Source organism: Mytilus edulis, chromosome 4 (genome assembly GCF_963676685.1).
Source record: "Mytilus edulis chromosome 4, xbMytEdul2.2, whole genome shotgun sequence".
NCBI lineage: Eukaryota > Metazoa > Mollusca > Bivalvia > Mytilida > Mytilidae > Mytilus > Mytilus edulis.
Window position 1 is genome coordinate 84,702,621 of NC_092347.1, and position 16,265 is coordinate 84,718,885.

Below are 16,265 nucleotides of genomic sequence, written 5' to 3' on the forward strand. Positions count from 1 at the left end.
TTTTAGGTTCAAAAGCTATTTGGTTCGTCGGATCTTCAATTGTATATTGGGCACAGACAAATGCAAAAACCAGATACGGGGGCCCAAGCATTGGTCTTCAAAGCAGAGGGGTGTTCATACGCTGGTTTGGAAAAAGGGGTATGTTGTGGAATGATTTTAATGCCAAGATATCCCATGCAGTTGACAAATTTTCTCCTCCCGCCATGGTAGTCATTCAGCTTGGTTCCAATGATCTGGTAAAAGTTAAAACTTTGGAACTCATCCAAAATATTGAAAGGGATATTCTGCGTCTGCATTTACTTCTACCTAACACTCGCATCGTATGGAGCGAAATGCAAATGCGAAGGTATTGGCACGGTGCTACAGATGGCCGAAAAGCTATCGAAAGATCTCGAAAACGATTAAACTCGGCTATTAATAATTATGCCTTGAATGATGGGCACTGTGTTATTTAGCATCCTAATATCCGAGCTGGAGAGATGAACTTGTATAGATATGACGGAACTCACTTATCCGATATTGGTTATGATATATACTTGAACAACATTCAAGGGGGTATTGAAACTTTCCTATCATCTCAAAAAATTCGGCGTTTCCCGAAAGTATAATTTGGAATAGAATTTCTTGTGGTTTTCGAGGGGTTAAGAAAAAAAGGGGGGTATTTAATGAGTGTGTATAGACTCACCCACGTGGCAAGATTAAGGGGTCATGATCCGTTCCTGTATTGTACGTCGGATCATATTAGTTTTTTACTTTCCTGCATTACCGCAGGAAGTTCTGTTGAGACCATCTCATGTCTACCCTGAGTGGCCGGTTCTGAATTGGTACCAGTTCGAGCTTAACTGTTTTATGATCTAGAAATTGTTAAATTGTTAATCTTTACTCCCCTGAAACCAGGGGGTGATGCAAATAAGACCCGACGTATTTGGGGATCATGGCCCTCGTTCTCTTTAGGATTTAACCTGGAGGAACTTGAGCATCCATTGCTACCAATGGTGCACATATTTGTCAGTTAAATCAATCATGTCGACATTCTGTTATCATGTCAGACCTCGTCATTCAAAGTGAACTGTGGCCGTTAATTCCACATAAATTGCTTGTTTGTTATGCTTTGCCTAAACTTGATTCTTTAATTAAATGTGTGCATGTGGGGTGGGACTAACCATAGATACTAGAATCAAAATATTGTAGGCCAGAAAAACGTTTCTCTACAAAAGACTGATCAGTGACGCTTGAATCAAATTAAAAAGCCCAATAAAATACGAATTTGAAGAGCGTTGAGGACTAAAAATTCCATTAGGTTTTGCTAAACACAACTTTTGTAATCTATTCCCGAAGTAGAATAGTCTGAATATTTGAGGAAAAAAATTGGGTAAACGGTTAACTTATAAATGACCAAAAGGAGATGTAATGAGATGATTGTAGCTGTTAATTTTCTCCTATATAATATTTATGTACGTTTCGGCAATAAAGTTTTCCTACAGGTTGAAAGTATTCCTATGTGTACCAATTGCACCCCTCTAATGACATACTTGTTCCTGGTCTGTTATGAATCAAAGTTTATGATATTCAAACTAAGTCTAAAACCGTCTAAATTACATTTTATTGATAAATGCACCAATCGTACTCTTGATGATATTTGTTTGTTAAAGAATCAAATGTTTTCTAAATATACTGATGAAATTTACCCAAAGGAATTCATTCGAATAAATTCGAGTAAAGCAAGTATATGCAACTCTTTCAAGTTTATCTTTCATCAACTACAAGGGTTTTTGTAACATCATTTGTTTTTTGTCAAAACATTTGGATTAAATTTCAGTACTTTGTAACATCATTCCTTTTCTTGTCAAAACATTTGGAATAGATTTCAGTATTTTGTAAACAAAATTAATTAGTATTACTTCTGATTTAGTTTTGACCAATCGATATATGAATTTCGAACAGCGTTATACTACTGTTGCTTTTATTTATTTGGTACAGTCTTTTTCGATTTTATGAATACCTTTCGGCACAAATTTATGACTGAGATATTCGAAAAGTGTTTTGTATTCCTTACCATCCATAACGAGCAAAACTAGTTTTCTGTTTATATCTTTATCTATTTATCAATTTGTGATTTTTGTTATCATCAATAAAATAAAACATTTTAAAAATCATTATCCAACATGATATATGTTGATATTAAACCTCCCCTTCATGAAACAATTTACAGCAGATATAGAAACAATGGGCTACATCTTGGGCCAAGCCCAGTACATGGATGAGGACAGAGAGAAGTGGAGGCCGTTTGTTGTGGTCTTATGTCCCACTGGGGATGAAGAGAATAAGTAAGTAAATCATGAAACAATATTTCATTACAATCTGTCTATTAAATGTTGTCTCAATATAACAAAACATTATCTCTCTTTATCCGGACAACATTATTTTTTTTATAAATTTCCTGTTAACAAAAGTTTCAATTTTTCGAAAAACTAAGGATTTTCTTATTTCAGGCATAGCTTTCCTTGGCCGTATTTGGCACAACTTTTTGGAATTTTGGATCCTCAATGCTCTTCAACTTTGTAATTGTTTGGCTTTATAAATATTTTGATATGAGCGTCACGGATGAGTCTTATGTAGACGAAACGCGCGTCTGGCGTACTAAATTATAATCCTGGTACCTTTGATAACTATTAATAGATCATCTATGAAATATTGTCTGTATTAACAGACTAAATTTCACAATGAAAATCATTGAATTTGTAAATCTAAAAAATTGCCATCTAAAAACTTAAATTGATGATAGATAATAAAAATATTTACTTCCAATCTTGCAAGATTTCCTTGTCCAATTAAAGAAAAACAAACCTATTGCCAGTTTTATCAAAAAACGTTGATGAAATCAACATAGAGGGTATTTGGGCACGTATTACCAAAGGTGGTACATTACATTCTTGTTTACAGACGACAACACAGTTTGGTGTGTGTTTATCTTTAGTACTCAATAGAATCTTTCACATAAGCAGCAGCAGATACCATATACTAATATGGTAAAGGTACGTTTTACTCCTGTCCAATCATATTTTTCAAACTTTACACATTTCACCCAATGGTTGACAGCGCAATGTATCAATTGGTACACAGTCTAATTCCAGCCAAGATCGAACTAGTATTTGATGAAGTCCTTTAAGTTACTTTTTGTCTCTCATAATTATTTTTAAGAATGGCATCAATACCTATAATTTATGTTTTATGATATATGCATGTAAATATAGTATTTTGTATATTAATGGTGAGACATCAATAAACTATCTATCTATAAAAATAAAATAATTTACTATTTTTGTTTCCATTTCTTTCATATCTATTTAAATTAAAAACATAGAATTCATACAAATAACCTATTACCTATCCAAAAAAAAACTGGTCAATTGAAAGTTGATTAACCATTGTATATACAGTATAATCCTTTGTTTGTAAAAGTTTTCCTCCTATTCCCACATGAAATTTTAACTTTTCTTACCAGATTTATAAAAAGTAGGAATAGGAGGAATGAACCGTATATAGTATATACCCTTTGTGAGCACCGGAAACAAGTTTAAATCTATTAAACTAACAGAGAGCTTGTATCCAGTCGTCGTGGTGTAGGGGTATAAATCATGGGTCTATATGCTAAAGGTCTTGAGTTCGAATCTCAGCATAGCCTCTGCATTTTTTCTTCATAGATTTTGCTAATTATAAATAAGTTTTATTGTGGATTTGATATTCCCGCCAAAATGTTACAGAACAAAGGTAAGCATGCAAAACAAAGAAACTCAAGCTGGGGTGAACTGGTAAGGGCGATCCGGCTCAGATCACCCCTGGTAGAACAAAGGAGCTGGAATGTAACAATATTGATTTTGCTATCAGTAAATTAAAATCAAACTAAATATTATTTTGATAAACATATGCACATTCATGGCTCATGAAGCTGGTCATATTTTTCTCTAAGTCTTACTGTTGATGACGTCTTTACACTTAATCCATTTGATATTGAATGTGCATTGATTGGTATTTTAGTCTTTGATACATGATTTATTATATTATTTGTTATTGTCTTTGAACTAGCTGTCAGTAACTGAGAGAATTCTCAGATCTGTGTTTGGTTTTTTTTTTATTGTGGGGATGTATAAGTACCCGCCCACGTTCCATCTGTGTCTTTGTTAGATATACAACGTATAAGTATTTTATCGATGATGTAACAAAATTTAACAATAATATCAAAATTAAGGAATATATCTCCCTCATGCAAAGCTCTGATTCTTTGTTCAGCTTTGACTACAATTTTTTGTCGTTTTTTTGTTTTTGTTTATAGCTTTTCGATTTTTTTTGTAAACTTTGGATTTCAAGTAGTTTGTTCTTTATCATCACAGAAGATACATTGATTGTCGAATAAATAAACTCATCATAGATACCAGGATTGATTTTTTTTTTATTTGCGCCATTTGTACAGAAAAAAATAGTACTGTTCATATTATTGTATCCATCTGATGAGTTAAAATAAAATATCAAGATGTGATAAATATTTGCCAATGATACAACTCTCCTTAAAAGACCAAATGACACAGACATTAGCATATATAGGTCACCGCAAGGACTTCAATTAGGAGCAAAGCACAGACTGCATAATCAGCTATAAAAGACCACGAAATAACAATGTAAAGAATTTAAACGAAAATACTAACGTCTATTTGGCAGATCTGAGAGTACTAAGCCTTTTTTAACTGATTTTTATAGTTTGTTCTTATGTTTTACTGTTACACCACTGTCCAAGTTAGAAGAAGGGTTAGGGACTTTCTGCCAAATTTCAAAAAGTCGCTTAACAACGAAAATGAAGTTCAAGAAACCGACCCTATAATAGACGGAAACTTCGTAGTATTAGGCATCTGTAAACAATGAATAAAGCATTAAGGTATTCTACTCTATAAAATATAAAGCTAAAAACATATAGATTACGCCGCCGCTGTCACCGATGGATTGCAACCCTCATGTCTCGCATTTACCGACTTTCAGAACAGGAAAAAATCGTCATGTTTATACACTCCTGTATATATAACTGCGGCTTAATTTCCCAAATATCAGTGGAAAAAGTGCCACTCGTGTTACAACAAAAAAGTCTTCAGAAGTAAAATAGAATTAAGCGTGAAGGAACAATGTTACTTTATTAAATTAACCATAGAAGTAAAAAGTATAATCAGAATGAGTGATTCCAAAAGAATGCATCTGACATACCAACCAATGCCCTTTACGATAGAAACTAGGAGTTATACTTCTATATTGACTGGCATCTGCATACATATATTTATATATGTAAAGTGGTTTACCACGAAACCGTTTTACTCTAAGACACATATATCGCATATAAATCTTAGTTTTTTGCAGCCATACTGGAGCTTGTTTAGGAATCGACAAGATCCACTCCATTTGACAGTAAGAGTTGTCTTTACTACTCAATAATAGGGAAACAAACGAGTTTAATTGTCCGCAAACTGTTTCATTTGTTTGTTTTCCACATTTCCCAATTCCTGCATTTATATTATCATTCCATCTGAAACACAATCCAAAATTTTTAAACCAGTTTTCGTAGCCAACAGAAAAAAATCCCCATTGCACTGGACAACTAAAACTTGGTTTATCTTTATCAGTTAATTTAGATCTATATAGACTGTACTGGTATCCGGGTTTTGCACAAATTTGTCTTTTATGTCCTTCGTCACATTTTTGTGAATTGTAGTAAAGGGATGTCCATTGAAAACACAATCGTATTTCTTTGTACCAATCGGGAGCAGGCGAAATCATTCTAACTAGATTCATAACTTCACTGTGTATCGGCATAGGCTTTTGCATCAACTCTCTAGCTTTATTTGCAAATTGCAAGATGTCAACTTTACTCCAATGATTGTATTTATAACGAGCTTTGAAATCCCGCATTACTTCTGAAAGAAACGCCTTGTCGGTGTACATCTGAAACGAAAAAGAAGGTTCTATTGTAGAAGAATATATCATATCAATCGATTATTGTATGAAGATATGGATGGACAACGAACACTTTGAGGGGCGGAAGGAGACTAACAAGGGAAAGCTGATATACCCCGCATTTAGTTACAGGGCATACTTATAATATGAAATCTGTGTTACATTAATGTAACATGACTTATAGATATAATATGTCAGTTTTTTAGTTTTTCATGTACCTGAAACTTACTTAAATCATTTAAGTATCCATTCTTAGCACGGTCATGTTTTATATTCAAATGTGTGTTCTTGACATCATGCATGTTGTACACAAAGAAAACATACATTTCATTCATTGAGTTGGTATCATTTTGCATGTAGTTATTGAGAGAATGGTTTGTTGACCAATAAAAAACATTTTAATAAAGACAGTTTACATCTACAATTTGTCAAACCGAGGCTGATCTGTTATCTGTTTCACAGATGGTGACGAATGTTTTCCAATTATTGCTTCCAAAATCCCGTCCTGTGTTCCGTGAGTATGCCATACCGAATAAGACTTATCGCCGGGTTTGTACTTGCATGATGCAGCAATCATCATGCAGGTACAAAATAACATTAAAATTAAACTTCAAAATGTTTCATCATCTTCCATTCCTGGCTTTCTAATACATTAAACCTACTGTTTGTGACATACATGTGCATATGTATGTAATCGGTATTTTACATAGATTTGATTTTCAAAAAATAGAGGTACTGATTTGATTAGTACTCATTCAGATTTAAAGGATATATAAAAAAAAATTCAAGATACTGTTAAAGCATCTGACCTAAATAATCTTGTCAAACAAAGCGACTTGAAAGATCTTGTGACAACAATTGTAAGTAAGCTTTTGTTTACACTGAAGGAGTCAATCACTGAGAAATTTAACACCAACTGGAAAGTTGAAAGATGAGATAAATGCTCTTAATATAGATAATGATAACTTGACAGAAAAAATAAGAACTAACGATAGACAGACGTCTGGAAAAGGTGGCAGATTGCAACCTTAGGTCCATAGATTCACTTAAATCTTAAACTTAAATTAATGAATAGTACTTCAGGAAAATAGAAATGAGAACTTACGAGATGTTTTCTTTAAAATTGTGAAGAAAGACATAAAGGTTAAAATAAAACCATCAGATGTTAAAGCAAATCATTGAATCCCAGGAAAAGAAACCTGTGATAGCAAAGGTCCGTAACACAGAATTTAAAAACAAGATAATGAGAAATAAGAAGGGGTTGAAGAATGACATTCAATTTCATGACGATGTTACCTAAAGAAATCTTGGACTGTTCGCTAGATTAAATACAAATGAGATTCTAAATAATGCCTGGTTCTACAACTGTACTAGTGTATATGGTAAGCAGTGAGCACAGAATCAATTTTGATCTTTTTGACAATGACAATAAAGATAAAAAAAACTTTATAAAACTTTCACGTACTATATGTAAACTTTCAAGTATGTTAACTTTCAAGTATGTTAATATTTTCTACCTTATGAAGTGTGGTAAAAAAAAATATTTTTGTTTTAATTTGTAAATAGGAGGTTATCCCTATTATTAATAGTGGAACATCTATTTTGGTTAAAGGGAGGTAACTCTATATTTCTAGACTGTTTTATAATATGGAGTTGAAAGTAATTGTAAGTCATAACTTTCCAAAAGGAAATATGGTCGAAGTTTGCTTATGGTTGAAAAAAAAAATTTACCCTATATAATTAGACTATTTTTCCTTTCTCAAAAATATACTATATTTTCTATAGGTTTGTTTCTATAAATCTTTTTCATCTCATTTGCAATTTATAATATCATTGAAAAAGAACATATTATACTAAGTTCTTATTTCTGTTAAAAACAAATTCCCTATCATTTAACACCTGATTATCAAAATGAAAAATATGTTTTTATCATATGAATTCAATCTGTGAAAAATATCTGATGTGTTTTCAATATTGTTTCAAGCGCCAGTTTTTGTTTGTATTTGTGATGTATACATGTTTTGTTAGTATGGGTATGCATTTTTATTTTCAGCATTGTACAACTGATCTGCTTTTTTATTGTCTTATTGAACATATTACTTAATGAGTATTGATAATAATATTACAGTCTTATCTATGAATGTAATGGGCATATTTTCGAGCAAGAAAAAGAGATTATATATTTTTGGTTGGGTAAGAGGTAAACATGCATCTATTGTTTGTTTTCAAGAGACCCACAGTAATGAGGATATCGAGAAAATTTGGCAAGACAAATGGGGTCATACGTGCATTTTCAGTCACTGCAACAATAAAAGTGCTGGTGTTAGTGTGATGTTTAACAAGGGTCTTGATTTTTAGACTTATGATTCTAAGACAGACCAGGCTTTTTTAGGCTTATCATTATATGAATAAAGGCTAACCTTTGTCACTGTTTATGGATTTAATACTGATGAACCATCATTGTATAGTGATATTTTACACAACACCATTTGCTATACTAATAGTCCTAATACTAGCATCTTAATGTGTGGTGACTGGAATTTTGTACAAGATTTTCAAATGGACTTATAATATTCTGCACAATAGAAATTTGAACTCTCGTAATAAGTTTGAAGAAATCTCACAAACTTTTGAATTTTTGGATCCATCGAGAACTAGGTGACAAGAAGTTTTACATGGCGTCAAACCTCTCCTATCAAGCAGAGTCGACTTGATATTTTTTTTGTTAAGTGCAGACTTATTTTCACTTAAAATTATACCTGGATACAAAACCGATCACTCAGTCATTGTTTTCACATTTTCTGCCAGTCTTGATAAAAGGGGTAAGGCATATTGGAATTTAAATTCACAGTTGTCAAGAGTTACTGCATATGTTGAAAAGGTAAAGATGTGTATTAATGAAGCTGTTTCTGAGTTTCAAACAGTATATATGACACATTTCATGTACAATTTACTTGTAATGATCAATTTATTTTTGAAGTACTGAAGATGAAAATCCGATCCTTGTCCATTACACACAGTATATCTAAATCAAAAGAAGGGAGAAAAATACTCTGAAGAGGATATACAAAATTTAGATTATTATGAATACAGCCCCTACTGAGGCTGTACAGACCACTTTGAAATTATAAAAAAAAGTTGAGATAGAATCCATGAGAGAGCAGAAAAATAAAGGGTTTACTTTTACGGTCCTGTACAAACTGGCATGAAAATTGTGAAAAATGTTCCCAATATTTTTGTAAATTAGAGAAGAAAAATTTTATCAAGAAGACAATGGTTGAAATGTTTTTTTTTTCTCACAATGTTGCCCTTACACAGGAACAACATGGCCTCTGTGGGGATAACTTGACATATGAAGAATGTGCTATAGCATTGAGTAAGATGAAAAATGGAAAATCCCCAAAGCGATGGATTAATTTACTGTCGATTTTTTCAAATGCTTTGGAGAGATTTTGGACCATTTGTTAATCGATCATTATTCTATGGTATGACTCATACGAGTCTGATTTTTTTTCCAGATTTCCATTATCAAAGTGACATAACTTGTATACCAAAATGAAGGAAAAGATAGACGATATATTAGTAATTGGTGACCTATCAGCCTATTAAATACAGATAGTAAAATAGCTTCTGCAGCTATAGCAAACAGATTCAAGTCTGCATTACAATGTATTATTAGCGACACTAAAAAAGGGATATATCAAGGAGAGGTTCATTGGGGAGAGTAATAGATTACTGTACGATTTGATGCATTATCTTGAATATCACAACACGAGCGCCTTACTTTATTAGTTGATTTAAAAAAAATGACTCTGTTGACTGGGTCTTTTTACAAAAAGCATTAAAAAGTTTTAATTTTGGTCCTTCTATGTGCAGATGGTTCGAGAATCTCTTCAAAAGTGCTAAAAGTTGTGTAATCAACATTGGTCATTTGTCAAATTTCTTTAATCTTGAGAGAGGTTGCCGACAAGGGGAAACACTCTCTCCTTGATGTTTGTTATCGGTGTAGAGTTATTATCTTTGAAAAATTGGAATTTTGGATCCTCAAGCTCTTCAGCTTTGTACTCGTTTGGTTTTATAAATCTTTTGATATGAGCGTCACTGATGAGTCTTATGTAGACGAAACGCGCGTCTGGCGTACTAAATTATAATCCTGGTACCTTTGATTACTATTCTACTTTATGTATAGACATGCATGCACACTAATGGAAAGATTACAGTGACTGAGTGTTAGAAGTGAGAGAACGTGTGAGTGTGAGTAGCTATTTTTTTCTTCAATAACTATATTCTTGTATTATGAATATGAATTTAAAAAAACAAAAGGGTTAGTCTTGTACATATTTTTCAATGTTTACCCCAAAATCCATCACCAGGTGGTGATTGTAGGGGTATTGTAAAATCCTGAATATTAAAAAAAAAAAGATAAAAAAAGATTGTCCTATTACGGAGGCAAAGCATAGTAATAAATACACAGGAAAAATTGCAACATATGTTTAACATATGTTTTTCAAATGATCAAAAACATATGATTTCATGTCGGGCCTAAGCATATGTTTACATATGTTTTCAAACATATGAAAAACATATGTTAAACATATGAAAACATATGTCGCAATTTTTCCTATGTACAAGAAGATCTTTCCATTTAGGAAAGGAAAGAGCTTACGAAAAAGAGTAAGGTCTTTCCGTTTAGGAAAAGGAAAAACCTAAAGAAATACAATAAGGTTTTTTCATTTATGGAAAAAAAAAGAACTAAATAAATACAGTCAGGTCTTTCCGTTTAGGAAAAGGAAAAACCTAAAGAAATACAATAAGGTTTTTCCATTTAGGGAAAGGAAAGACCTAAAGAAATACAAAAAGATTTTTCCATTTAGGGAAAGGAAAACCCTAAAAAAAAAATGCAGAAAGATCTTTACGTTTAGAAAAGGTAAAACCCTAAATAAATACAATAAGGTTTTTCTATTTAGAAAATATCAGTTACTTATGATTCGGACAATTCAACATGCATACGTGTCTTCTGTTAATCCCATTGGAACATAATTTTTCTGTAAGATAATGTTGTTGATTTTACCAAATACAACCTGTTACTACTCGTAAGTCTATTATAGAATCTACGAAATAATCTTACTTACACTTACACGCACGAATAACATTTTTTAAGATCTATGATTATCGTACGTTCATTTTTTGAGAAACAATGCCCTGGTATGTACTTCTACTTACTCTGTCCTATGTAACACGTTGACTGAATGTGAATTCGTATGGCGGATAATGCATTCCTAGCAGAAGACACTTACCATGTCGACGCACCATGTCGACGCACCATATGTCTCACCTTTTTGGAATTATCCCAGTTTTCGTTTAAGAATGTTCGCTACTCTGTTTAAAAATAACAAGCTTTTTAAAAGACTGTTATAAATTGATAGTATATAAATAAAGAAACTAAAAAAGCAGAAAAAAATGGTGGGTCCGTGTGCTTGTTTTCGAGATATAAGCCATTGAAAATATGACGGGAAATAATTCTCTCTAGATTTTTCTTACATTTAACATTGGCACCTTTTTTGTTTAAAAAACTATGAAAAAATAACAAGGATTTCATAAGATTTTGAAATATGGCTTTTTAAACTGTATGTAATAAAAATGTGAAAAGAAAAGTGGGGGTTAGTGGGCAAAAATTTTTGATGTTAATACATGGATAAAACCAGAGGATTCCGAAAAACTGGCAAAAATTCAACAAATAGAGGAGCAAACATCCTTAACGAGATTTGAACATCGGAAAACTACTGTCGTCTTAATTTAGGGCAGAATTGAATATTCGTTTATCATAAATGACTGTTAATATACAAATTGGAGTTATATTATCAATGTAATGCAAATAGAAGCTCTAGACATTTTGGGTTTTACCTGAACGGCCTTTTGCATGGACAGTCTCTTGGTGTCACCTTCAATCATTCCAGATATTTCTACCAAACCCCCTCCATAAAGCCAAGGATTTTTTAATACGGTTGGTTGCCATGTAGAAATACTATCTTCTGCTAGTAAATTAGTCTTTCCTCCATAATATCTGAAATGCAAATTAACAACTATCAACATTTACAATCGTTGATGATTCTAATTACTATAGCCGGCCTTGATGGTCGACAGTCGATATTTACTAAACAACTAAAATTTCAAGACTATGAGCATTGTCAAACATTGATGGGGAAAACAGAGCCTGCAAAATTTATTTTTTATTAATTATCTTAAATTAACAAGAAAACTAAGCAGTTTACAAATTAAAATGGTTTAAACATATATTATTATGTTGTATACTGCAATGAATAAGTTCTCAATGCAGTTTAGATTTCTAAACTGCCAATTATTTTTATGTTATCCCCTTATTGTCGTTGCCTTTCTAAAACAAACTTCCATGTGTATGCCCATTTAAGGTAACGGGTACGTTAGAGATCTATTTATGCACATTTATGATTTTTTTCAAATAGCAACAGCATGTGGTATTGCATAATAATATCGAGAAAAAAAGTAATTTAAAATTGAGAATGGAAATGGGGTAAGTGTCTAAGAGACAACAACCCGACCAAAGAGCAGAAACTAGCCGAAGTCTACCAATGCATAAATTCGAAAATATATTTCGAATATTGTGTAGAATGAATTTGCAAATATAGGACAACTTATAATCAATTTTTCAAATGTTGTGTTATCTCGTTGTTCCTCTTGTTGTTGGTTTGTAGATTTTGTTCTAAATTCTTACATGATATATTTTTTTTAAATTATTTTTTGTGTTATATATGTTTGGTGTTTTTTTGCTTTGTATCAGTCTGATGAGTTAAGCCTTTTTCAATAGATTTTTATATTTTGTTTTTATGTTGTGCTGTTACACCACTGTCCCAGGGAGGGTTAAGCGTTTCTTTATGTACTTGTCCAAAGTCAGGAGCCTGAAGTTCAGTGGTTGTGGTTGGTTCATGTTCGTGTTCCTCATTTTAGTAAAACGGCATCAATGAAGATCTTAGCTCGGTACCTAGTAATTTAATTGGATAAAGATGAATAAAATATGCTATCTTATATAATGTTAATGTTCTTCAATCCTTTATTATCTAATTGAAATAACCTACCTTACAAACTTCCTTGAAGCCTCTGCAAATTTTGAATCATCACTTTTTGTACTCATAGAAAATGTTCCACCAATGCTAAGAATCTTTTTGAATATTGATTTTGCCTCTATCTCAACATTCTTTTCCGAGCCTTTTCGAAAGTAACTTGTATCGGTAGCCAGGAAAAGTCGAAGTATACCTCCAAATCGCCCTTGTTTAAAGTAATGTGTTCCAAAAGTTTCAATGAATCTCATGTACTTCGTAATAGTAGTATCATTCAAATGGTGTGGCAAGAATTTTTCAATATAAATTTTAGCAAATTGACCGAATTCAAGTCCCCATTCCGGCATCATGTTCACTTTAAACCCAGCTGTATGGGAAGTCAAATCTTCAACATACTTTGATCCACTGCTGAAATAGCTTTGTACTTTCTTGTATGTCAAGCTTGAAGAAAATAATCCTCCAAAAACTTTTATACCAACTTTTACTGCCAGGGAATTTTTAAAGCTATGACTGTTCTTATGTATTTCAACACGGGTATCAAGTAATCCACTTGGAATATTTACAATACTCCAAACTTGATCTGGTATGCTGTAGACAATCTGAAAACATTTGTATGACATTCAATTGTAAGAAAAGTTTCTATCGTATAAAAATAAAAGAACTTTGATTGAAAAAATGTAATAATCAATTGAATAGTTATCAAAGGTACCAGGATTATAATTTAGTACACCAGACGCGCGTTTCGTCTACATAAGACTCGTCAGTGACGCTCATATCAAAATATTTATAAAGCCAAACAAGTATAAAGTTGAAGAGCATTGAGGATCCAAAATTCCAAAAAGTTGTGCCAAGTACGGCTAAGGTAATCTATGCCTGGGATAAGAAAATCCTTAATTTAAAAAAAAAAATCAAAGTTTTGTAAACAAGAAATTTATAAAACTGACCACGTTATTGATATTCATGTCAACACCGAAGTGTTGACTACTGGGCTGGTGATGAAATTGTAATATTAAATCTAAGTTTTCTTTAGACATTTTAATGAAATAAATTGCTTAAAAAGTGTGTTAAAAAGCGTGTTTCTGGAAAACTTGTACAAACATTCTTATTTGGGTCAGTTTACAGAGGTAAATTTAAGGGTCCAGTGTTCCCATTCACCCCACCCACCCGTTGTTGTGGGGAAAATTTGGTTGATTATATAGGGAATCATTAAGGCCTGGCTGCAACCCATAATGAAAATTTCTGGATCCGCCACTGGTCAGAAATCTCATATTTGTTTGGAATTGTAAAAAAAAATCACCTCATGATTTCACCTTTCAAAATTTTTTATAATTTGTTTTAGTTATATGCATGAAACATTTTCTGAATGGCGCAAAATCGTATTTTAGTTTAACATGTTGGTTTTTTTTCATTATATGTGAATAAAAAAACTCATCATAGATACCAGGACTAAATTTTGCATATACGCCAGACCGCGTTTCGTCTACAAAAGACTCCTCAGTGACGCTCGAATCCAAAAAAGTTAAAAAGGCCAAATAAAGTACGAAGTTGAAGATCATTAAGGACCAAAATTCCTAAAAGTTTTGCCAAATCCAGCTAAGGTAATCTATGCCTGAGGTAGAAAAGCCTTAGTATTTCAAAAATTCTAAATTTTGTAAACAGTTAATTTATAAATATAACCATATCAATGATAATTCATGTCAGCACAAAAGTGCTAACTACTGGGCTGGTGATACCCTATTGCTTTGCATTGACTGCGTATATGTTTAATATTCGGTGTGCTTTAGATGGGCTACTTTGCATATTTTTACATGTGATTTTGACCTTTATAAAATACGTGTTTAGAATAGTTTAAATGTAATGTGCAAAATTAAAACTATCCAGGTTGACTGATATCGATTACCAGGAATAGTTTGTAGAGTTTATATCGCACTCCATCCGGTCAGATATATACAAGTCTAAATTGAAAATAACGTTCAAACCTATTATTGCGTTGGATAATATAACCGCAATTTTTATACATGTGGATGGAAAACGAATTTATTGGTAGAGTGGTCTAAATACAGAACAAACAACATTTTTCTAAACGTTTGACCTGATGCTGATATGTAACTTTCATAATCTGAATTTGTGATAGGCAAACACATTCGCAAGTATATCATTCAGATACATTTTTGTAATACATCACGGGGTCATTATGCATGTACACGAATATTAAAATGTTATGATATTGTAATCTGCAGTTGGATGACACATATACGTGTTACACATTTAGTAAGAATTCATGGCTAGATACTTATGTAAATCCTATGACTACTTACCCCATCCAAGTTTCTTGTGATATTGAAGTCACAGGTATAATCAATCACAGGATTTCTGAATCCGTCGTTACTGGCCAGACTTAATGGTAGTAGGTCAAGTTTTGTTATATCAACGCCATCTCGTAAACGGTTGAGAAATGGTGGAATGTTTGCGCATGGTTTTGCTGTAAAGATAACAGGAAAAAGAAGACAAAGGAAAAATATTTCTAGTTGAAGAAATTTCAGCATTGCTTGCTTCGATTTCTTGCCTTGCTACGCGTTCATACAGTCACTCAAGCTGTTACTTTGTCAGAGAAATTTAAAACTAGATTTGGTGTTTTGTTGTTATCGTGCTTGCACGCTAAATTTTAAAAAGCAACTAAACTAAAAAGCTATACTGTTTTATAAACTAATAAACTATATATTTGTATTGATTGAATTGAAAAGCAACCACAGATAAAACCAAAATAATAATATGTTGAAAGACTTGATAATGCCAACAAAAACATATATATAAACCGCTAAAGTTATTATTTTGTCTCTCCACTCTCTAGTTTTGAACTGTTTTGAATCTATGTAATGTTTTGTTTTAATTGTTGATTTGCTTTTGTTGTATTGTACATTTTCTCTATCGTTTGTTATTCCATCGAGGAAGATAAAAAAAAAAAGCTGGAAGGTTTGAATATTCTGTAAAAATTCTCACAAAATGACTATTTCATTATTCAAATTTTCTGTATAGTGGCATAATCATAGTACGTAAATTTCTTTATCCTCCGTTTCTCAGTTTTATCAGTACTGTATTTCTACAGCTGTATTCTTTATACTTTTGCACCCATCATTCTCTGTTCTAATCTTTTTTATCATTCATCTCAGTATTCTT

General features: G+C 32.2%; 1 protein-coding gene across 1 annotated transcript; it reads right to left on the minus strand.

Moving 5' to 3' along the window:
* Window positions 1-4,596: 4,596 nt before the first annotated feature.
* On the minus strand, window positions 4,597-15,732 carry LOC139520800 (perivitellin-2 67 kDa subunit-like). Its single transcript, XM_071313750.1, has 4 exons — window positions 15,407-15,732; window positions 13,107-13,687; window positions 11,899-12,058; window positions 4,597-5,982 (listed from the first exon to the last, which is right to left on the minus strand). Exons 1-4 carry the CDS (start codon window positions 15,632-15,634, stop codon window positions 5,188-5,190), a joined length of 1,764 nt encoding a protein of 587 aa, XP_071169851.1. The 5' UTR covers window positions 15,635-15,732; the 3' UTR covers window positions 4,597-5,187.
* Window positions 15,733-16,265: the final 533 nt, after the last annotated feature.

What these genes read in the sequence shown, in the direction of transcription:
- LOC139520800 (XM_071313750.1), bottom strand. Translation starts at nt 15,634, where the DNA reads ATGCTGAAATTTCTTCAACTAGAAATATTTTTCCTTTGTCTTCTTTTT. An exon ending in TCACAAGAAACTTGGATGGG is followed by an intron (nt 13,688 to 15,406) that starts GTAAGTAGTCAT and finishes AAATGTTTTCAG; the next exon opens with ATTGTCTACAGCATACCAGA. An exon ending in CCATGCAAAAGGCCGTTCAG is followed by an intron (nt 5,983 to 11,898) that starts GTAAAACCCAAA and finishes TTTTCGTTTCAG; the next exon opens with ATGTACACCGACAAGGCGTT.